General features: G+C 36.6%; 1 protein-coding gene across 2 annotated transcripts in view; it reads left to right on the top strand.

The window, feature by feature from the left end:
- The window catches only part of ENPEP (glutamyl aminopeptidase), a 103,897-nt gene that overhangs the window by 69,454 nt on the left and 8,971 nt on the right, over positions 1–25,472 (top strand). For both annotated transcript variants that reach the window (XM_029235925.1, XM_029235927.1), the window contains 8 exons: positions 3,561–3,640; positions 13,664–13,800; positions 13,926–13,981; positions 20,778–20,928; positions 21,957–22,030; positions 22,142–22,246; positions 22,335–22,505; positions 24,393–24,533. In XM_029235925.1, coding sequence (XP_029091758.1) covers positions 3,561–3,640; positions 13,664–13,800; positions 13,926–13,981; positions 20,778–20,928; positions 21,957–22,030; positions 22,142–22,246; positions 22,335–22,505; positions 24,393–24,533 — 915 coding nt within the window. The remainder of the gene's footprint in view (positions 1–3,560; positions 3,641–13,663; positions 13,801–13,925; positions 13,982–20,777; positions 20,929–21,956; positions 22,031–22,141; positions 22,247–22,334; positions 22,506–24,392; positions 24,534–25,472) is intronic.

Genomic DNA, 25,472 nt, shown 5'->3' on the forward strand with positions numbered 1-25,472 from the left:
ATATCTTGCTGGAATGCAGGTTCTGAAAATTAATAGTTCATGCCAAAACAAAGGAAAATTTGAGGTCTTAGACCCAATGAAATCAGTCAGGGAGTGTCTGTATTTCCTTCTTTATCTTTATTTTGGAGAGGAAAGACTATGATGGAGAAAACTTCTCTGTTTTTCACTCTTTCCTCTTCATAATATATGAATGATTTGAAACTTAGATCTGACTTGTTATCAGGTGATAATTCAATTACATAAATCAACATAATTTCTGTGATCATTCTGTTAACCATAAATTGTTTTTTACAGTTACTGTTTTATGTTCTAGCAAATCAGACTGGCCATATTTAACACTGCTATTTAATAGTGTTTGCACATATAAAATTTAAAAAATATATTTCTTTCTTGCGAAACAAACTTCCATTGGGAAAGCTTCACAGTAGTTGTTTCCTTCTCTTTCATATCCACTGATTTGTTAAGCCAGAGACATAGCCAACACTGTTTTTAAACCTGTGGGATTACATTTTTAAAGACTACTCCTGGGTTATAGATTCCTCTCCACACAAACAAAAAACTTTATTACCAAGGGAACTAAACATATCAACAGGTCTAAAATCACTTTTAAAGTTATAATAAATCTTTAAATTGTATTCATCAAGATTTAGAACATGGAACCATACTAACATTTACACTTTTCTCTAATTTTTTTTTAGTTTTAACCTTCAGAGACTTTAAAAAAATTTTAGATTCATAGATGAATGATTTTTAGTGACCATTTATCATAAAGTCAATCTACGTGTTCCCTGTTTTTTTTAAAAAAGTTACAAGTTATATATGCATAGGAAAATAAACCTAGAAAAGACAGGCTATCCTCTTGAGAACATTTCTCAAAAATCTGTAGTGGCTCTTGAACAAATAAGAGAGAAAAAGACATTATATAGAAAGTTATCATTCCTTATTTTTCGATTTGATTAAAAAGTTAGATCATAATATAATCTAATTATAGATTAGATTATATGGGGCGTAATGCCCCCAGAAAGGAATTAGTTTTTTCTCCAACCCTAGTGTTCACCTGCTGTCTGTTCAGGTATATTACTATCTGGTAGACAATGTTAAGTTGTATTATAAACTAAATGGCCTCTTCCCTTTTCTCACTGCTTAAATATTCCAATATTAGGGAATTCTTACTGACCAGAAACTTTTTATAATTTAAATGGACCACACATTTGTAAGTTACTGTTTTACACTATGGCTTCAACCATCTCTTAGAAATGGGCCAGTTTCACATCTCCATCAGGGAGAGTTCTCTATGGGACAAGTTTACGTGTCTTTGGCAGCCCAGTCAATGTAAACCGGTGGAAGAATGGTAGTAGGTATGTCATGTTGGGGCAAAGTCAGTTTCATTAGTGAAAATTAGATTGGCCATATTTATACTGTCAGAAACTGTTATATTGTTAGATATTTTAAAAGTGAATTATACCTTTAAAAAATTAAATCTGATACTCTTGAATTTTAGAAAACATATAGGAAACTCTATCATTTCATTTATGTAATTTCTATTTCTTGACATTTTGTACTCTCCAATCTATAATTTTACTCACATTAGATCCTGTAAGTGGCTCCAAAACTATAAAATTATATAGCCTCAACCCTGCATCCTTTTTTGTCTTATGATGCTCTTACAGACCTCAGAGTAACATTTTTTACATGACCTTAGCAGTATATCTTATGCCTACTCTTAGGCACAGCCTAGTCCCAGAGACCGTGTCTTAGAGGGGACAGTGGAAATGTGAAATCCTAACTGTGCATATAGTGTATCAAGATACTCCGTATTCTGTTGTTTCAGTCGGGTTGGCATTGGGGAAAGGTGAGGAGGAATGAAATGTTAGTCTACATGGCAACACCACATCAGCAGAGCAGTGAAAGAGTGCAATCTGTAGGTAGAATGTGACTTTAAAAAAATGCTTCTTTGTCTATCTGTCGAGAAGCTCTGGCAATATTACTAGTCTATCTAAACTACACACAGACTTTACTAGACTACAAGTACTAGTCTGGTAAAGGGATCGTTCTTAGGTTGGCTTCACTAAAATCAGACCCTGAGGTGATCATTCAAGTGAAAGTGACTCATTAGGAAGTCTAGGAAAGGCTGGTAGGGGGATTGGCAAGAGGGATATCAAGCAGAAAAGATGCAACAATAAACAGGTTCTGTCCAGGGTGACTACCCTGCAGGGAAGTTCTAGAGACAGTGCTTCAGTGTGGTCCTGCAGATGGGGCAAAGAACATTTCCATGCCCATCCATCATTGGCTAAGGGCTGCATCCAAGGATGTAAACTCCCAGGAACTTCTAGCTTTCCTTGCTCAGGCAGCCAGAGGGCAGTCCTCTAACAGAGAGACCCAGGTGCTGGCTGTGGGCAGGGAAAGCATAATGGAATCCAGAGTGTACAAAAATGACAAAGAAATTCAAGGGGATAAGGGTGGAGCACTGACAATGTCTCCTATAGGATCCAAGAAACAATTTATGTACTGGTTCTATGAAACTTACATCCAAAAACATTCCACTGCAATAAACTCCTTCAAGAAAGCTAGTAAAAGTTCAATCTATAAAACATTTCACTAGTTAGACAACAAAGGATGACTTCTTTCATGTAGATGGCAAATATATATTCTCCCTGAATTACATAAATTTTATTGTATCTTGAAAGGGAGAAATATCATTCCTCCATTCTCTGTTAGGGACTTGAATGATCACAGATGAAGAAAAACAAGGCCAACTCTGAGTTGAAACCTAAACCCAAACACAGATTCATCTTTTCTCTAGATCTCCTGTGTTTTCTGACTGGTAAGATATGATATGAGAACAATCTAAAAGACATTTAAGACCTCTTTTATGAGATTTCAAGACTAAAATGTTAAGTATATATTGTATCAAAGTACAAAGCTAACCTCCTCCCCCTGCTCTACAAGAAAATACTAAGAAGCTAAAAAGAACACTAAAACCCACTGAAACATGCTTGCCTGGTGAGTTTTCTTTGCAACACATTGGTTCACATGATTGTAAATAGGAGATATTTAAAGAGCATGATAAGCTTTAAGGGATGATGGTGGTGGTGTCATTGCAACATAATTTCTAAAATGCATTATTTCCTTCACAGCATTTTAATATTGTCTTCTGAATTCTAAAAATGTATTGTGTTCCTTGACAGAAACTATAGCATATTAAAGTCTGTGCAAGTATGTATGTGAATGCTCAATTTTATATGTGTTATATTTATGCAATATCTTTATTCCAAAGCTTCAAGCCATTTTTCTTGAAATAATCTTCTTCATCCTTAGCTAATTTTTGATACAAAGTTCCAAATTTTAGAGATTTATATAAATTGAAAGCAATTACATAGCCTATCTTTACCACAAAAGAGTACTGTATTAACTGTATTAATTGTATACTATACACTGGACAATTGCTTATGAGGAAAATACGCTTGTCTATTGCTTTTTATGCTTGTCTATTTTTACTTTGGAAATGTTTTTATTTTTTAGTAATAAAAGTTAAAATTTTTCTTTTTAAAAAACTTTAGTTACACGTGGAATATTCCAGTTAAATGGACTGAAGATAATGAATCAAGGATTACATTCTACAATAGGTCAGAAACAAGAGGTAAATATCATCAATTGATTTATTTCTTCTTTGAATTAATGTACTACATTAAATGAATAGAAGTGTAAAGAAACAACAATAAAGATGGAACTTATGATGTAAACTTCAGCAAAAAGAAACCTTTTAAGTAATTAACTGGTGAGCCAAAATCCTTATCTATAATAATGAGAACTTTTTTACCTTAAGAAATTCTTTGTAATGATTTACCATGACTGGTACAATAATAAATACCCATATCCAAAGGAGAAGGGTCAGATACCCAACCACTGGAAGATCAATGTATCAATTTTCATCCTTTCTTTGCTCTCTTCCTTCTTTCCTCCCTTTTTCTCCTTCCTTCGTTCCTTCTCTTTTCCTTTCTTCTTTTTAAATATCAGATAAGTCACTGAATTTCTTAGAATGTTATGTAACAAGCCTGATTTTTAAAATGCTGCCATTAAATTAGACCTATCATTTTTTCAACTAGCACGACATTAGAATCTTTAATGACTCCAAATCATTTTTTCTAAGCTGTCAAGTTGTCACCAGTAGCTCAAGGCATTACCTATATCTATATCCATCCATCTAACCATCTCCCTAAGTGAATGACTTGGCACTTGCCTGTGTTAAATTCAGCTGTGACTGTTCTGCTCACTTAAACCAACTAGAAATATATTTCTGTATTCTATCTCCATTGATTTGTCTTTTCCCTTCTTGAAAAATTTTAGAGTTACATAAAAACATGGGAGACCTTATCACATGTTCTCTACTACAGATCGCTGAAAAAATAAGACAGGTTTTAGCAACCATCCCAGAAGAATCTTGCTTTTTACACTTTTGCTATTGTGCTTGTTTTGTGTTTCAAAATCACTTCTTATCTAAGACAAATGAGACTCTTCTTCATCCCTTCCCATGAGGACTTGGTTTCAGAATAGCATTTGGCATGGACTTTCCCCCATGGCTTCTCAGGGATAAAAGTAGATCATCTATCCTCTATTTACATATGCCTATTTGCTCCTGTAAGATATTCTAAAATAGTAATTAATTTCCTCTGGCAAGTAAGTTTTTACACTATTTCCAGTAGATTTTTTTAAAAAAACAACTTTATTGAGATATAATTCACATACTAGGAAATTCCCCCATTTAAAGTGTGCAATCCAATGGTTTTTATTACATTCACAGATACTTGTAACCATCATCACAGTAAATTTTAGAGCATTTCAGTCACCTCAAAAAGAAACTCCATATCCTTTAGCTATCAACTCCTCTATTCTCTATAACCCCAGCCCTAAGCAACCACTAATCTACTTTCTATCTGCATAGATTTGGCTATTTTAGACATTTCACATAAATGGAATGATACATGTAGCATTTTGTGATAGCTTCTTTCACCTAACATAATGTTTTCAAGTTCATCCATGTCATAGCATGTATCAGTACTTCATTCTTTTTTATTGCCAAATTATATTCACATCATATTGATATTACCTTTTGTAATATCATATTGATATTACAAAGGTAGTATCATATTGATACTACCTTTTGTTTATCTGTTCATCAGTTGATGGGCATATGAATTGTTTCTGCCTTTTGGCTGTTATGAATAATATTGCTATAAACATTTGTGAACAAGGCTTTATGTGGCTCCGATATAGTTTTTTCAGCTTTGGTTTTTACTTTTACTATAAATTATTTTGTGAGTTTTAATTTTTACTATAAACTCTACCAGCTTTGCTATAGTCGAGGTAAGACCCCTTTCTGTTGCCTTTACAACAAAACTTTCTTTTGGTCATTTAGGCTAACCTTAACTGATGTAGTTAGCAATTTCTCTTGAATTCTTTTAGAATTCCCAGATCAATGCCATTTTGTCTTAGTATTTTATATAGGATAATTTTGTGTTTGAGTACCAAGCTCTATCTTTTGTGGGCCGTCTTCTGACCATTTTCTTACTCAAGTACATTACTCAAGCCAAAGGAAAATGGAGAAGACAGAAAAAAAGTTTAAAAAATGTGCAATAGCACCGATAAAAGGCATAATGAGGCTAGGATTCCCTTGGGAGGTTTTCAGTGGATCTGGTTTAAATATTACTACATATTTTCCCCATTGGTCACCATTGGTTAACTGAGGGTTGGGGGAATGTCTGGGAAGCTGCTTGATTTGTTGTTTACAGATTTAAAAGCATGAGTAATTTATATACACTAACACAATGTACCTAGCATTTTCATGAAATGAGGTTTCCACAAAAGTAAATTTTCCAGATAACTAAAGCTTATTCAAGTGCTTTGTAAAATAGGTTTCAGGAGTTAACAATAAACATTCTTCTTGTATGTATTATGTACTTATTAGACAGAATATTTGAATAATGAATTAAATAATGAATTAAATTAATTAATTATTTCAAACAAGTATTTACTGAGAACTAACTTATGGGCCAAACACAGAGATAGGTATGGAGATAATGCTGGGTGGGGGGGAACCCACAATCCTTACCTTGTGGTACTTACTGTCTAGGGAGGGTGTGGACGAGTCAGGCAAACATAATACCATGTCATAAGGGCCTGGTGTGGTAGCAGCCAAAGGCACTCGCAGGAGAAGCACCAGCGGAGATTTAGGGGTTGAGGAAAGTTACTAAAGAAAGGGACATCTAGTCTCAGAGTTAGGGGGGGCTAAAGGTAGAGTTTAAGTGGATGACAGGATTGACTGAGTATAGGCTGAAACAGTGCTACAGACAGAAAATGCTACTATGAAGTGAGAAAGCAAAGGGCTCCTAGGGGAAGCTCTATCCCTCTGTCATTACATTTAAGACATTTTTTGCTGTAACTATTGACTTTATCTGTCTCTCCCCTCTCTGTAGAATATTCCTTGAGAAATGGAGCTTATTTTTTGTTGTTGTGTGGTTGTTCTATATCTCCAGCAGGTACCTAGTAATTGTTTATTGAATGAATGAATGAATGAAGTGGCTCTAATGTTCACAGAGCTTTGATGACAAACCTATCTTTATCTGCAACTTCAGAATCATGACTGGTCACTTAGCCAGAAGCAAACTAGACATCCCTTCCTACTTCAAAGTGCCTGCTCCATTTTTAGGCTATGCAATAAGTTCCGGTTTCCTGTTTGGGGACATCTTCAGCTCTCAGCTCAGAGCACAGATGACAACGTGTCCTGAGTGTACTGAATGGGCAATCAGCTCAGGTTACCAGCCCCACCTCCCTCTTCTCGTTTTCTTTGGTGATTCATCAGTTAGAAATTTCCCAGGCAAGAGTGGGACTTCCCCTAAGGTCGTTTATTTACATTTGTGTTACACACGGTATTTTAAATTAAACATGTACTTTATAACAAAAGAAGAGGATCTCCATCTCAGATGCTTCTCTGGCTATTCTAACCTACCCTGAATTATCTCTCCTCTCATTGTTGAGAGTATATTTTATGCTATTAGTTTCATCCATCCTTGTTCTTAGTATTATTCCTTAGATTTTAAGCAGCAGCATGGTTATTTACGATTCATATGCTCTGTCTTTTCTTTTCAAAGTAAATTATAAGCTCTTTGAAGATATGAACTACACATCATACTCCTTGTCTCCTGCTCCCCTATTCCCAACAAGGTTCTGTGTGCATCCTAAGAGTTACTAGGAGTTCAGGAAGTACTTGCTTAATGAACGTTTGTTTGCCTGCAGACCGCTGTGCTTCTAGAGGCTGACTGTGTATAGTAATGCCTCTATCTTTAGCATCAGCTACTATTTTGGCTACTGTCAGCACATCTACATTTAGTAGTATACCACCTTTTTGTTTCTAATCTGCTGCTTTCTAACATTTAGAAGACTTGTAGATTATCACATGATATCAGACAACCAATCTTGCTAAAACATAGTATTTAAAAATAGGGATTTGGGACTTCCCCAGTGGCACAGTGGTTAAGAATCTAACTCGGGGCTTCCCTGGTGGTGCAGTGGTTGAGAATCTGCCTACCAATGCAGGGGAAACGGGTTCGAGCCCTGGTCTGGGAAGATCCCACATGCCGCGGAGCAACTGGGCCCATGAGCCACACCTACTGAGCCTGCGCATCTGGATCCTGTGCTCTGTAACAAGAGAAGCCGCGACAGTGAGAGGCCCGCACACCGCGATGAAGAGTGGCTTCCGCTCACCGCAACTAGAGAAAGCCCTCGCACAGAAATGAAGACCCAACACAGCCAAATAAATAAATAAATAAATGTATTTTTAAAAAAAGGATCTGCCTGCCAATGCAGGGGACATGGGTTCAATCCCTGCTCCGGGAAGATCCTACATGCTGCAGAGCAACTAAGCCAGTGCGCCACAACTTCTGAGCCTGCGCTCTAGAGCCCACAAGCCACAACTACTGAGCCCACGAGCCACAACTACTGAAGCCGGCACGCCTAGAGTCTGTGATCCACAACAAAGAGAAGCCACCACAATGAGAAGCCTGTGCACTGCAATGAAGAGTAGCCCCCGGTCGCTGCAACGAGGGAAAGCCCACGCGCTGCAGTGAAGACCCAACACAGCCAAAAAGTAAATTCATTAATTTTTTTAAAAAAGGAAAAAAAAATTTTAATTGCTTTACAAAATATTTATAAAAAAGTAAATAAAAAGAGGGGTTCATAAGCACATAGGGTCTAAAAGACAGTTTAGGGCATAGGAGGTGGAATAGATTTTGTGATGACTGTTTTCATAACTCTTTCAGATTGAGGATGCATTCTGGATGGTTTAGATAACCAAATTCTGACTACCATATAAATATTACTAAAATTTGATGGTAGTTATACTTAAATATTTCATATCAAAATAATGATGGGCATATATTTTTTAATTTAATGGCAAATAGGGCAGGGGAGAGAGAGAGAGAAACTTTCTTCATTCCTCCAAACTGAGCCTCATGGAATCTTCGAATTTTGATTGAATCATTACAGATTCCGCTTTGCAGATTCAGAAGCTCAGTTTGTTTAATTCAGCCCTGGTCAACCAAGTCCCAGAAATCTTATTCACGTGAACCATACATATAAGAATGCTAATTTGTTAATTTACACAAATAAAAACATACTGGCCAAGGTGAAACAGAATATTCACTTCAGCTAATTAGATATCTCTTCCAGGAAGAAAATTTACTTAATAAGGGTACATAGAGAGTTGGGGTATATTAATTATTTTAAAGAGGTCATAAGCTGTGACTGCTTTGTATATATACTGCATTAACTAGGGGAGTCTAATTATTGCATTGAGAGGCTATCAGGGGTGGCTCCATGCAATAAAAATTTCTTATTCATGCAACACTCCAATGGAGGTGTTCCTGACCTACCATCTCTCCTAGGTAGCTCACTCTCAGATAATGACTTAGAATTCCTGGCTTTTTCTTTCTCATGGCTCCACCTCCTCCCTCCCCTCGACCCAATCTTGGACTTCTCTGCTGGATCTTTTTCTCTTTTTTTTTTTTAACTTTTTATTTTATATTGGATTATAGCCAATTAACAATGTTGCAATAGTTTCAGGTGCACAGCAAAGTAACTCAGCCATACATATACATATATCCATTCTCCCCCAGACTCCCCTCCCATCCAGGCTGCCACATAACATTTAGCAGAGTTCCCTGTGCTTTATAGTAGGTCCTTGTTGGTTATCCTTTTTAAATAATTCTCTGCTGAATCTTTTGCATCTGATCAGAATACAGAGGAAGATAATGGAGGGACCAGAACTAGAAATGCATCTATTATTTCTCCCCACACTTTATGTCTCGGTGTCAATCATATGTTGCCACCTAACTGCAAGGGAGGCTAATAAATATAGTCTAGCTGTGTACCCAGGAGGAAAAGGGAACAGTATGGTAAACAACCAACAGGTTTCTCCATATACACTGTTCTCTATAAGAGCAGATCTGTCAAATGATCTGGAACACATGTACCAACTAAGTTGGGCACCTGCTTTCCTAGGCAGACTAGGGACACATCAACAGATCTTCACTATCCAACTCTCCTTTGCAATTATTTCTTCACAATCACCAAAACCATTGCCTATGATAATCCTTCATCACGATAGTCAGATTGCATTTTTTCCCGATTCCTACTTATTATACATTACATATTAATCCTACATCTTTCTTTTCAGGGAGATTCTCTAGGCTACTTGCTGAGATTTAGACAGGACTCTATAATTATTATTAACACAATCAATAATATTCCCTTGAATAAGTAATTTGTTGAAAACATTGTCACAAATGGAACCAATCCATTTGTACAATGGGTCATGTTAGTCTTCGTTTCAGAGATTGAGCTTTTCTTCCTTGACCCCAAATTCCTTTTTTTTTTTTTAAACTGTAACTAGTCAGAATACTAGTGGAATTTTTTAAAGATATTTTTGATGTGAGACATTTTTAAAGTCTTTATTGAATTTATTATTGTTTCTGTTTTATGTGTTGGTTTTTTGGCCATAAGGCATGTGGGATCTTAGCTCCCTGACCAGGGATCGAACCCACACCCTCTGCATTGGAAGGTGAAGTCTTAACCACTGGACTGCCAGGGAAGTCCCCCCAAATTCTGACAGTGCATCCTACTTGAAATTTTTAGGTCTCCAAATATAATTTGTGTGTAATTAGTCAAAAAATACTACTCTTGTGTATTTCAGCTGTTTTACTACTAACTGATACACAAATTTAATAAGATAGATATAAACTGTCATTTTACACAGAAAAATAACTTGCTTAAAGGATCGATGCAACACAGTGTTTATGTCCACAAAGAAAAATGTTTCCTTCTCTAAAAATTTCAGGCTGTCACAAGCTGTCTAGTTGACTGAAGCTTGTTATAATTATTTATACAAAATAGTCTATTAGAGAACTATTATGCATGCTGTTATTGAAATCTGAGTTGAAACTAGCCTCTGGATGAAATTTTGAAAAGATAATTATCAGACAAATAATAGAAGGAAAAAATTTTTCTAGAAAGAGCCCCTACCCAGAAAGAATTCGTTCACCACTTTTATGTGTAAAACTAGCAAGAAATAGCACAAAACAATTTATAAACTGAATGATAGAGTACTATATGGCCATTAAATTTAAATCTTCATATATAGAAAATGAAATTGCAAAGTGCTTACAATATAATTTCAAATGAAAAGGATTAATAATAATAAACACAGTAAGGTTCCAGTACGTGTATTGTGTGTTCATATGTACATATATATGGAAGATACATACATGCACACAAGATAAAAACATAATGTCAACTGGTGGTGGGTAATTTCTGTATTCTTCATTATACTCTTTTTGTATTTTCCAAATACATATTTGGAACCTAAAGAACACATACTACTGTTATAATCAGAAAATTCTTAATAGTAATTGGAGAAACAGAATGAAACATACACCCTTACTTCTATGCACCACCTGGAATAGGCATCAATATTTTAGTCCTATTTACTTCATTATGTAACTAAACAACCCAACAGTATTTTATTGTTGACAACTGTTCCAAGAGTAGCATGAACTTGGAAAGTCTGGTAACTACTGACTTCCTGGATCTCAGCTTCCTCATCTATAAAGTGAGAAAAATCACTGTAACTCTAGACAGGCTTAACTAGGTATATATAAAGCACACTTTATAAAATACTGCAGTATTTGGATGGATTGCCAGGAACTTCTCAACGTTATTTATATTTGCTTTGCTATTTATAGAACTGGCGGCATATCCCCTTTCATAATAATGGGGATAGCTACCATCTGTTGGACACATAACTATGTGACCAACACTTTACCTATGTTATCTTATTTAATCTTCACAACAGCCCTGTGAGGGATTTTTATCCCTACTTCCCTCATGATGAACTGAGACACAGAGAGGTCAAGTGATTTGGCCAAGATCACACAGCTAGTAAGTCACAGAGCAATGATTTTATCCTTAGTCTCTCAGACTGGAAAGTTCATGCTCTTTCTCCTATAATATATGGCTCTGTGCTTAAGCAAGAGGCTGTCCTCCCAATACAAACATTCAAAGTGTATGGCTGCCAAAAGATTAGCTTCCTTTCAACAACATGTCCATGGGAGGATGACAAAGAAAGATAAATACTATATGAGTGAGGTAAATGTTTACAATTTGTCAAGAACCTACTCTGAACGTTCCTAAAGAAACTTTATTGAAGAGTTTACTTATATATTATGGAAAACTACTGTGTCCTGGATATCCTCCAAACCTTGTGAATGCTTCCAAAATTTAAATCATCTTTCCTCCCAAACTGACTCATCTTTCTCTATTCTGTAAGGGCAACACCATTATTCATCCAATCATGCAAGCTATTTTTCCCTCCTCTAACTGTCCTCATCAACTCAGAAAAAGGACAGTGTTGATTTTACCAGTGATGTGTCCCTTGAACACATCACCTATTTTCATCATCTCCACATTAGTGTAAGCCCTCATTCTCTCTTGCCCTAGATTATTACAGTAGACTCTAGGATCTCCTTCCAATATCTCCTTCCCATACCACCATCAAAATTATCTTTCTAGAAACAGGCTGGAGCATATTATTTCCCTGCTTAAAAATCTTCTCTATTCTTACCATCTCTCAGAAGATGGACTTCTTGGGCTTCCCTGGTGGCTCAGTGGTTAAGAATCTGCCTGCCAATGCAGGGGACACGGGTTTGAGCCCTGCTCCAGGAAGATCCCACATGCCGTGGAGCAACTAAGCCCATGAGCCACAACTACTGAGCCCACGTGCCACAACTACTGAGCCCACGTGCCACAACTACTGAAGCCCATGTGCCTAGAGCCCATGCTCTGCAACAAGAGAAGCCATCGCAATGAGAAGCCCGCGCACTGCAAAGAAGAATGGCCCCTGCTCATCACTAGAGAAAGCCCGTACGCAGCAACAAAAGACCTAGAGAAAGCCCATATGCAGCAACGAAAGACCCAACGCAGCCAAAATAAATATAAATAAATTTTAAAAAAAAGAAAAAAAAGAAGATGAACTTAACACAGCTTGTGGCTCTTCACACTGAGGCCTCACTTTTACTTCCAGCCTCATCTCCTATTTTCCAATATCACATCCCACATTATCACTACATTAAACTATTTGAAATTATTTAAATATACTAAGTATTCCCACATCATTATTTAAATTGCATATTGTCCACACAAACAAAAGAGTATATAAGTATAAAAGTACAGGATGCTAACGAACATCCTAATGTTCATTCGCTAATGCTAACAAACACTGGTCATGTCAGAGCATAACTATTATTTTGAGTAGTTTTTACTTAAAACATAAGTCTTTGTTCCTCAATCTTGAACTTCCAAAATCTATATCCTAGAGTCCTATGTAAATTCTGAATGCTACTTCAGAAAGTTAATTTGGTAAATCCACTGATGAAAAAACATTGATGTAATCAGTTGAAATAAGGAAGCAGAAGACTTTACAAAGATAAATAAAATTGGGAGAACGAGCATGAAATGGACCACAAAATCAAGAATGTTGTTATCTGGATTTTAGTCCTATTGCAAGCCTTCTTGACATTTTAAAAGCATTACTGACCCTCAAATCATTGCTCTGCTTAGCAATCACCACTTCCATCAATTTGTTGATTTTAATAAACAAAGTATTCTTTTAAATGTTTACATTTTTATCCCCTCCCCAGGCTGCCCCAGTGAATATTCTTTAGGTAGTTAATCCATCACAATTAAGAATATATGGATTACCCCCAAAGGGCATGGACTTCTCTGTCTTTAAGCATTGTTTTACTTATTGAAGGACTGACAAGCACAGAATTATTTCACCCATATGATAAGCTTCTGCCAGTAAGAAATAATAATAAGTCACAAATTACAGGACACTTATTTACATTACCTATTTCTTTTTCAGCTCACACACTACAATGACATGTTAAAGTTAGGCAACTAAATAAGAATTAGGCTTTGGGGCTTTGGATCCAAATCAAACTTGACTCCTTGAGCTAATATTTCTTTTCTTTTCTTTTTACCCTCTGGGTCTAATTTCTCTGTGTTTATAGTATGTGCAAACATGTTTCTCATTAGTGTTTATTTACTACCACAGGAATCACTTTGAACTCTCCTAAACCTAGTGGAAACACTTTTCTCAAAATAAACCCAGACCATATTGGGTTTTATCGTGTAAATTATGAAGTATCAACTTGGGAATGGATAGCTACCAATCTTTCCCTCAACCACAAGGTAAGAATAGTAGGTTGTGAATTGTTTTCTTTTTGTTCTAAGAACAGCATCATAATGACATTAATTTTTCAACACGTTTCATTTTAAGATTCATGTTTCTTACCTTTTTTTCTTTCTCTTCCCAGTACTTTTCTTCTGCTGATCGTGCAAGTCTTATCGATGACGCTTTTGCCTTGGCAAGGTGGGTTTTGGAATGAGATTCAATCGTTTAAAATACTGTGGATCTTGTCATAAATCTTTTTAAAAATGAATTACAACAAAGTACTAATTTATAGTTTTAAATATCTGAAGCCACTATTTACATTATTTTTTCATAACTTTTTTTAAAATTAATATGAGCCTTATAGCTAAAATATTGATATCAACTCAACATACACAAAAACTCACCTATCCTATTGACTTTAGATAGGGTTTGTCTAATCAGAGTCCTTGAGCTAATTAGGAGTGACACTTGCAAATGCACAAAAGTGTACTGTCACAATTTGATTTATTAAAAAGACGAACAGTGTGTTTCATTAACTCATCTCTGTGAGCCCAAGCCCATTGTAAGATTTTATGGTTAGAGTTGTCAAATCTTATTCAGGTCACTGGGGTAAGAAGTATGAGACATAGCACCCTAGGATTGAATTAAGGTACTGTTTAGGAAATTTGAATTTTTTTCTCATGGCCTGAAGGTAACTTACACTTAGAAAAAAAAACAACCTACACTTTGAAAAAAATAATCAACATAGATTGGGGTAATGTAAGAATAGTAACCACAGTACCTTTGAGACATTTTTCTCAGGTAGTCTAACACTAGTAATTCAACAAGTATTTTTTGAATTTCTGGCACTTTTGTAGGAGCTAGGGACACAGCCAACTTGCTCTGCTGGCTTTGTAGTGGCCTCATTTTAGACATAAGCAAGGTACTGAGAATGAGATGCTAGTTCCTCAGGAAGCCTCATGGCCCCTTTGTCTGTGTTAGGTGTCCCTTTTATGGGGTCCTGCATTTCCAATAATATTATATTGTCAATGCTTATTAATTATCCATCTCACCTACCAAACTGCAAGTTTCACAAAGGTAGGCACCTAGATCATGTTCCTATTCATTTTATCCCCAGCTCCTAACTGTGCCCGGCCCCTAGTAGATGTTCATTAAATATGAGCTGAATACATGGCTGGAAGGATAGTATAGCAGCACTAAAGGCATGGGAGAACTATCTTACATGGACTCCCTAGATAGTATACTGGAAGTCAGAAAACATTTGTGACATTTTTAAGGAGGGAATTTATAGGGTTAAAAAACAAGCTCTCAAACCAGGTTAAAATCCTGGTTCTGAATAACCTTGAGAAAGTTTCTTAACCTGTCTCTGCTTCAATTTTATTGTTAGTAAAATGGAGATGACCTTATAAGACTCTCATGAGGAGCAAATGAAATAATGCACATAAGGGACACCAAACACTGTCTGGTCTTTAGGAAGTGCTCAGTAGATTGTATTACTTGATGAAAAAGCATCCACCATTGTTTAGTAGCAGCAAAGAAGCATTTAGAAAAGCTCTTATGAATTTGCAATCTAGATTCCCTTTGTAGGTAACAGACAACTTGATTTTCTTTGGTGGATCTCCAAGTTTAATCTCCTGAATATGTAACAGATTAATTATTTTCATTATGCTATGGTATGTCAATCACTCATTTAATAAATATATATTGAGCACCTACTCTGTACCTGGTACTGTGTAGACTGGGGAAATTTAGTGGTGAAAGAAAATGAGCAACATTTTAGGGAATTTCCTGACGGTCCAGTGGTTAGGACTCCGCGCTTTCACTGTGGAGGGCACGGGTTCAATCCCTGGCCGAGGAACTAAGAGCCCGAAAGCTATGTGGTGCGGCCAAAAAATTTAAAAATAAACATTTTAAAACATAATAGGACCATTTAGATTTTTTTTTTCAGGAAAACTCTCTGCTGTGGAAACATAGTGATCTCTTCCAAAGCTTAGAATCTTGGCTGTTAAAAATTACACAGAGCTGTAATAACCTTATAGTTTAATTTCCATCACAACACAACGCAGACAGTTCTTTTGCTTTAAGAAGTGAAAGCCTCTTGAACAGCTTTCTCTGAGGAACTGTGTACAAAGCAGATAACTCACACAACTGAATGACTTTCTCACATTTGCTCAGCTCCTTGGCCATAGCCCATAAAATTTTGAAGAGCTTCAGAAAGGTAGAAAGTGAAACAAATTTGAAAGCCAAGAAACATGTAGAATCACACAGCAACCAATCCAGAAAATACCTTAGCTATCACCTGAAATATCGCCTGAGCTATTGAGTTATCACCCAGTTTCCTTCTGTAATGCATGAGGTAAAAGGGACTCAAAGAGAAACAGGCCCCACCTGTGCTGGTTAGAGTCAGGTCCAGATCACTCTGAAACTTTGGAGAAAAGCAGAAATGCGTACTTAGATGGGTAAGTGCATGTGGTTGCATTAGAATTTACACAATTCTACTCTGGTATTCAAAAAGAAATGGAACTATTGTTTCATCAGCAAGACTAAAAGGGCGGATCTAAAAACAAAAATATGCTTGATACCCCTGCCCCCAGGTTTGAGGAGCTAGTACTCTTACTGCCCTGGATGGAATATCCAGCTGGGCACATTTGTTGAAGATAAGGAGTAAAAATTCACCCAGTCACTTCTGAGTCCCCACAACAGACTCACTTCAACTATATGCCCTGCCCAGTAAAACCCTCAAATGTTCAACTTCATTTAAAGTTCCTCCCAGCCCCCAGCTCAGGCTAGTTTCAGGCCAGCCCCCTGCAATGGGAATAAAGCGCTTGATTTCCTCTCCATTTTGCTGCATGGAACTTCTACTTCTCACCATGCTGCCTCTGATTCCTCCAGTGTTAAGGCAAGGAGAGCAGAAGGAGGGCAGATGAAGGCAGGAAAGATCCTGACATGCTGTCTACTTCTGGTCCTCTCTGAACTTTGCAGATGTCTAACACCGATCCTTTTCCTTGTGTGGTGCTTACGCGGAATATGTACCATCCACACACATTCCATTGCCAAGGGTCTTTCTCCTGCAGTTCTTTGAGGTGAGGAAGTGAAAACCTCTGAACCGCATCCAGTCTACAGGAAGTATTCATATATCCTTTCCCCGACAAGGTCTGGAAGGATGGGCAACCTCATGCAGTCCTTTATCTTCACTCCGATGTCAGAGCAGTAGCAACCACAGCCTCTCATCCTTTAGATTTCTTGGGGTATCAGACACCAGACCACTGTGCCCCCAAGCTCCAGGGTACACAGATAAAACTCTCCAGGTGGTTCCATTAAAGCCCCTTTTCTAGGCTTCATGTGAGGGGAAAAGCATCCTACACCCTCCTGTCCCCTGTGGGAGGACAGCATTCACAGTACACTGACAGAATCCTCCAAAAGCCCTCTTCTAAAATGTCTCCCTCTCCCCCTTTGCCGCTCCAATCTCTTTCGCAGGCTGGTAGTGGGCTATCAGCTAAGGGTCACAAAAACCTGTTCCTAACCATGTCAGTCCTAATTTGATGGGCCTGCGTCCTACTTTGGAGTGTAGGTTAAGGGGCTTGGTTTGGAGGCCTTGCCAAAACTGAGACAGAAAAAATCCTTTTTTTGTCTACCTGTTACAGATTTTTTACCTTTTCAGTAGCTTCTATGGCACTCTGCAGCCCACTGTGTGACAAAGAGAGTGGGTGAGGAACAGCACAAGGGAAAGCAGAGAGTGCTGGCTAGCAGGCACATGGGAGGGACCAGGAGTCCCTAGGCAAGGGAGGAGTGGCAGAAAGGATGGCTTCAAAGGCCCCCTAAGCTAATGATCCAAACAGACTTTCAGTCAGCCTTCAAGGTGTAGTGGCTCCAGTGCTTTCCAAGATGAGGGCCAGGCTAGCAAATAAAGACCACAAGGTGAACATCAGCCACACCGAGATTACAGACTTCTAGGTACACCAGATTTACCATTTTACAGGTGCTAACAGAGCTGACCAGACCACAACACAGAACTAGATAAGCAACTTTTCGCACCCTATCAAGGACTGCCTTTTAAAGAAGGGAGAAGTAGGGGAATGCGGAAAGACTCTGAAAGGGATCCAGCTGATTGCAAAGAGACTGTTTTAAGCCAGAAATCTGAATTTAATTAGTAAGTTAACATCGAGAGACCAGACACATGGGAAGTTTTCAAAAGTCTCCACACCATCTGAAGGCTCTGCTGAAGAACGAGAGACCATGGAGTCAGTTCTATCCACATAACCACCTCTCTCAACCATTTCTAATGTCCCATTCGAAAGCCATGACACTATGTTTAATTTGAACTTCTTGGAGAAGGACTGTGCAGTCTTTCCAGGTCACACCGGAGGAAGCAAAAACAAACCCTTTGTTCCAGATTCCCCGATCTTCTGGGTACCTCAGGCCAAGACAGGAAAGTAAGAATTCCCTCAAAAGACCTCTTTGTTTTCTTCTTCTTTACAGCATTTTGTGAGAACTTTAAGTTTATAGCCTCCATCCTCTCCACACTATAGATTACAGGACAATTCTAGGATTTAAGTTCCTCAGGTTGGACTCTTACTATAAATGGAAGATTTCTGAACAAGGAAAATTCTCAACCAAATCTGGCTTTCAGAGCTGCTGCTGGTCTATGGATTTAACAGAGTTTGAGACTCAAAGCTGAGTAAAAATGCTGTCTTAGGTTGAGTTCCCTCAAAGCAGAGTCTGAAATGGAGGTTCCTGAATAGGTGGTTTACTGAGAGAGTACTCTCGTGAGATAGGGAGTGTGAGAAGCAGGCTGGGGCAGGGAAAAAGGCTGAGCAACAATATGGTCTCAGCTGGAGTCTAGCTTTGCCAGATTCCAGTAGGAAGCCATATCCATGAATTGTACTACAGAGTGGATCCAACTTGAGGGAAGCAGGCTGGCCTGTTGCATTCCTAAATCAGACAATTAATGGCCAAGGGTGGGGGTAGCATAACCTTTTAAGCCAGATGGATGTATTTGGTCAAGGGCTATTCTCTGAGGAAAGTGCAGCTATGAGCCAGCGCAGCACTGTAAGGGGGTCTGGGAGGGAAGGGCACTATACATGTCTTTGTTCTAAAAACAGATTCTTCACTCGTCGTCCCAGTAGTATCAGCATTGCCTAGGAACTTATGAGAAATGCAACTTCTTAGGCCCTACTCCAGACCTGCTGAATCAGAAATTCTAGGGATAGGGCCCAAGGGTATGTGATTAACAAACCTTCCAGGTGTTACTGATACATGCACAAACTTGAGAATCATGATTCTAAATGATACTGCTCTTCCTCGGAAGTATCAAATACCACAGAGTAACATGATTTGTGGGAAATGAAAAGTGCATCAACTTAATTCTCGAAATATTATCTCTATAATAACCAGCAAAAAATTCACTCTCAGTCCAGTGTTCTGACCATGTGACTCAAACTTAAACAAGTGATACCAAAGTGGAACAACTGCATAGCTATCAAGTATGTTGAAAAAACAAGGCACTAGGATAGGATATTGATTTTTTCAACAGTTAAATATATAGTATTTCATCAGGGCCTCTAACCTTTGGATCATTGGATTACTTCCTTACTTCTACTTATGCTAATTTAGCCAATTCTTTTGGCCTTTGTAACCAAGACCCACTCCTTCTAATCTTTTCACCTACTATAAATGTGCAGCCCACGAGGTTTCTAACCAAATTACCTGCCATTCTTCCTGAACTTTCATTAGCCTTTTCGTTAATTTGATCCTCAGAGCAACAATTATTCTTCATAAGTAGTCTAAGAAAATACTGACTGGACTGTTGCACAACTGACTGTTGTGCTATCCACCCGGGAAAATAGAGAATCATTAAAATTAGAAAATTCTCAAGTTTCAACCGTCAACATAAAACTCTACAATTTTTTTTTTTTACTCAACAAACATTCTCAATAAAACACTCCATTTCTCAATATTATTTATACTTTTATTAAGACAGGCTGAATGCTCCAAAATATAAATTCTTCTAAATAAGATCAGGAACTGAGAAAATAGAAGAAATCAGCTCTCTGAACTGAAAACAAACTGTATCATATCACATTAGTGCAAATCATATGATACCAAAGGTGTTTATTCTTATCTAGCTCTCCAATACCAGTTTATCTTATCAACTCTCAGGGGAAAAATCAAGTTATGGTTACATTATTTGCCATTCACAAAAAATGACCTCAAATATACTAGCACTCAATGCATCAGTATTACTTTCTCAATAATTTAAAGTTTATTCTTTAATTTTAACTTTCAAAATGTAATTTGGAAAGACAGGATTCCTATCTAAGATTCTTTCCAAAACCTAGGCTGAAATTTGAGGCATAACAGATTTCTGAGAACATTATTTCAAAAGGTTCCAAAATCTTTTCTAAGGAGGAAGAAATCGAACTCTTTAAACTTTGAAATGTCGATGGTAACTTCACATTTTTTTGAGAAACAAAATCTATTTTTATTTATCAATATTATTGGGAAATGTATAAAAAGGAGATGTTTTTATGGTAAATACAAGTTCAATTGGAATGTTTTAAACATTCACGATTCTCGAGTACTGTTATATTTCCTATTCATGTCAAATGTAAAAAAATTCAATACAATACACTTATAAAGGTGCATTTGTATACTACAATCAGCTTGTGAACCTAAAATTTTAAAGTTTCTATTTGTCAATATTAACTGTATAGCTAAATGGCTTTCGTTTTATCTAAAATTCTGCCATAGCAATTTTTCAAATGCACACCTTAATGTTCTCTCTTCCCCTTTATTACTGAACATATGAAAGCACTAATACATCATTGTGAACAAACCTCTTTGATTGGGCCTTAACAGTAATGCATTTTCTTAATTGTTTAATGGAAGGGTTCTCATTAACACTGAAGTCTATGATCCCCATATTAGTACTTTTAGTCGAAGGAAACTAGTCTGTGGTTTTTAATTTACTGTGGGCTTTCTTTTTCTTTCTTAGAGCTCAACTTCTAAATTACAAGGAGGCTCTGAACTTGACCAAGTATCTCAAAATGGAAGAGGAATTTTTACCATGGCAGAGAGTCATTTCAGCTGTAACCTATATTATTAGCATGTTTGAAGATGATAAAGAGCTATACCCTATGATTGAGGTAATGTTAATGCTATTATCTTATGAAAGGAGATGTTTAGCCATTAGCAGAATAGGAAGATTTCTGAGAGAAGGAGCTCCTGGGAAACACAAAAGCATATCTTGCCTGCCAAGTGAAATCAAAGGAAATTATAATGACTTGACTAATCAAATCAAAGAGATGCTATTTGTTTTTTCAACTTGAAATGTATCAGTATTTCTGGTTCAGTATACCACTTAAAGGTGTATTTTAGTGTTAGAAGCAATACAATAGTTAATATTTTATTTAAAATAAACAATATTTTAAACCATAGATACAAACTAGATCCTATTTTTAATGGATTTATCTACGTTAAAATGAATCTATTCTCATCAAAATATGACATAATTTTTCCTTATTCTTACTGCTATTATTTCCACATTGAGATTTTATTATAAGATAGTCATTCTAAATGGTTTTCTTGGCTTTGTGATTTCTGCAGCACTTTTGCAGGACACTTGTAATTTTAAACAAATTCTGGATTCCAATGTCTAGCTCTTCCACTTTCTTTATAAAATAACTTGGACAAATGCTTTCATATTTGTGAGTCTTTGTTTCCTTTGTACAATAGGAATGTCAGCAGTTGGCTGCCTATGGTAATGGAATAGTGAGAATCATATAATATAAATGTCATTTTTAAATCCTAAGCCAATATACAAATATTAGTTATCATTTCATCGATACTTGAGCAATCTTCCTTAGTGAGGTAAGTATGTCAGGTGTTATTCTATTTATTACACATGTTAACTAAGAAGTGGAGGTTAAAAGGGGCTTACCCAAAGTTCTATAAAACATTAGAGAGTGAGTGATCCAGGATGTTCTTATGTTCGGGACTGAAGTAAAATTACAATGTTATAAAAACTTTAATACATCCCTTTCCTAGGACAGGCCCAAAGTTCTCTGAGCTAGTAGGGGAAAAGATTACCACAGGGAACTGTAGATTATAATAAACGGGAGACTGTTGCTAAATAGTAAATTATTACTCACTCTGCATGGTGCTTTTATTTCAGAAATACTTCCGAGATCAAGTGAAACCCATTGCAGATTCTCTGGGATGGAACGATACTGGAGACCACCTCACAAAGTTATTTTTTACCTTTTTAAAAATTAATATTCATTTAGTATTCGTTTGTATATGTTAAGACATGTTGAAAAGTGGTCAAGGCCCCAGCTCTGTGTGTGTTTCTTTTCTTAGATTACTCCGTGCCTCTGTATTAGGGCTCGCATGCAAGATGGGAGACAGCGATGCCTTGAACAATGCTTCCCAGCTATTTCAGGCGTGGCTAACTGGGACTGTAAGGTGACTGTTCACCATGTTTTCATTTCTGGAAGACTTTAAACTGAGAAGTGAGGAATTAAAATCTCTGAAATACTGTTTCTTCTTCTAGTCTTCCTGTAAATCTCAGGCTTCTGGTATATCGGTATGGAATGCAGAACTCTGGCAATGAGACTTCATGGAACTACACTCTTCAGCAATACCAGAAAACTTCATTAGCTCAAGAAAAAGAAAAGCTATTGTACGGATTAGCATCATTGAAGAATGTTACTATTTTGTCAAGGTAAGCTGGAACTTTTGAAAAAATTACGTGTATTGGTACTTGATAATTTATATGTCACAGTCTCTTTAAAATGCTAATTATGGATGATATGTTTCCAAGAAAATCTATTAAATAATTATTTTCCTGGCAAGAAACAAAATATCCCTGTAAGAGTTGCTTAAAAAATAAAGACATGTAATCTCATATAAAAAATTCTGGAGGTAGGGAACTTCCAGTTGTGTACAGTGGTTCAACATTTTCATCCAAGACCTAGGCTCTTTCTCTTTCTTTTCTGCCATCCTCTACATGTTGGACGTCTTATGACTTCCAGAGCTCCAAGCATTTTGCCTTCACACAAATACATTCAATGGAAGAAGGACAGGAGCAAAAGAGCTCCTCCTCACAAGGCTCTGTCTTTTATGATAAGATGTCAGTTATCTCCACTTCCCCTCATAATCCAGAACTAGGTCACCCTTGATCATTCTGGGTTATACTCTGGATCTACCATTTGATCATTTGCTGACTAGGATGAACTTGAATTCCTTTGACTGATTTGGGTCAATCATGATACTCTGAGGAAGGGGTAGTAGTTTACCTTCCCTAGGATCAAGGATACCTTGACCCAAGCCCAGAACAAAACTGGTCTCTGTCAGCAGAGGAGTGTCTGCCACAACATGCATAGACACACACCCAAAAGGTATTTACATTCCACTCAGAAGGTACAAAGACTGCTTGAAGCCCATTTATGAATGTTCTCCCACTCCACATCTATGTCCCAAATCAACTAGCTTCTGCCTTTTTTATTTTTTGCTTAGTTATGGTTTCTGAGTTATTTACTTCATTTAAACAACACTTAAGATGTCCTTTCTATGTACAGGTATATAGGTTGTGGGAATAAAAATGAACAAGAATGAAATCTATCCTTGAGAAACTTAAAGGTTCCTGGGAGAAGCAGAATATAAATAGTAAATTACAATGCAATAACCATTCTATAAGGACTACCAGAAGCAGTTTGCTTTTACTTAGCAGGGCTAACAATACACTTTCACCATCTCACCTTAGGGCTATATGTGAATTCTTCTCTCTGCCCTAAGATAGTCTATCAAGAACTTGATCATCTTGACATTCCACAAAACATTATATTGATTCATTACTTTGATGGCATTGTGCTAATTGTATATGATGAGAAAATTAGCAAGTACTTAGATGCCTTACTAAGACTCTTGTGAACTAGAGGATAAGAGATAAATTGTACAAAATTCAGGAGCCCACCACACCAGTGCAGTTTCTGGAAGTTTACCAGAGCACGTTCAGATATTCCCTCTGGGTACAGCCACGACATAAATTTAACAAAAATCTATTGATTTGGTCACTTAATTTATCTTGCACTTATTTGCATTATACCATAATTATAGCCAACTAATCCAACCATACAAGTTACATTAGAAAGTTGTTTTTTTACAATCTAGGGAAGAGCAAATAAGACAACTGTAATCCCATATAAAATAATAATATAAGTACTTTCCTTTAATTTGCTGGTTTTGGGGGGGGTTTTTAGTATAATTGAATAACCAGGTAAAATGGATGAAGTACTTCTATTAAATAAATACAAATAATTTTTTAAATTAATAGTTGAAATTGTGGTTGTTTTTAGTACCTCCAAAATAATTTAAATGTTCCTAAAGTTTACATTACACTAGTCCTCAAAATTATAGGTTGTTCTTTAAAAAGTTAAATATTTTAGAAAATATTAAATTGTGTTTTATCATTTGTCTTACTTAATTGACTGTGTCAACTGGTGACTCAAGAATTGAATTACTGGAATGAAAGCGATGTTCTATTGGAATTTAGCTAAGGGTGAACACTAAAAGTTCATTTTGAATTGTGTTTCTGTTTGGCTTCTCTTAGATATTTGGATTTGCTCAAGGACTCAAATCTTATTAAAACTCAGGATGTGTTTACAGTCATTCGATACATCTCATATAATAGCTATGGGAAGACTATGGCCTGGAATTGGATACAGCTCAACTGGGAATATCTAGTCAACAGGTGGGATGATCAGATAATGGCTTATTGTTCTGTCTGATACCATCCACAAGTTCTTTCTTTTTCTCTTTTCTGTGCTTTCTCTGACATCTACACGATATCTGAAATGGTATATTATCAGAGGTAAGGATCATGGTATTTTCCTTCCAGGGGAGCAATGTACTAGTTAATTTGAAGCATAATTCATTTTCTGGAAAGTAGTGTTTCCAACTGATCAAAAGAATTTTGAAATCTGCAAAGATGACTAAGCATTATTTTTAGTTTGGTTAAAACAAGTTAATTCTGCCTATTGTGCTAGCACCTAGCATAATGCCAGGCACATATTTAGTTCTGAATTAATTTTTAATGAAAACGAAATGATAATTCCTGGACCTGGTTCCCATTAGAGCCCTACATCTTACTGAGTTCATATGGATAACTTTTGCCACTCTTAACCAGATAATTAAGCTTTAGGTATTTTGAAAATTTCTTTTTTTTTAAATTATTTTTTATTGGAGTATAGTTGTTTTAAAATGTTGTATTAGTTTCTACTGTACAGCAAAGTGAATTAGCTATACATATACATATATCCCCTCTTTTTTTGGATTTCCTTCCCATTTAGGTCACCACAGTGCATTAAGTAGATTTCCCTGTGCTATACAGTATGTTCTCATTAGTTGTCTATTTTATACATAGCATCAATAGTGTATATACGTCAATCCCAATCTCCTAATTCCTCCCTTCTTAAAAGCAAACTATATTTCCCGGGCAATAGCAGTTTTAAAATAAGGAACAAGGACAAGAGATGAACAAATGAGCTAAAGAGATGGTTTCCTAAATTTCTTATTTCTTCCGCCTCATATGGAAGAAATGTTGCTACTCTTGGTCTTGATCCTCTAAATTTAATGCTTATTTCCATTAAAAAGATACTTCTTTTGACAGGGTATAAAATATAGATTATAT

Source organism: Monodon monoceros, unplaced genomic scaffold (assembly GCF_005190385.1).
Source record: "Monodon monoceros isolate NGI ecotype Baffin Bay Population unplaced genomic scaffold, NGI_Narwhal_1 Super_Scaffold_20, whole genome shotgun sequence".
NCBI classification, from domain to species: domain Eukaryota; kingdom Metazoa; phylum Chordata; class Mammalia; order Artiodactyla; family Monodontidae; genus Monodon; species Monodon monoceros.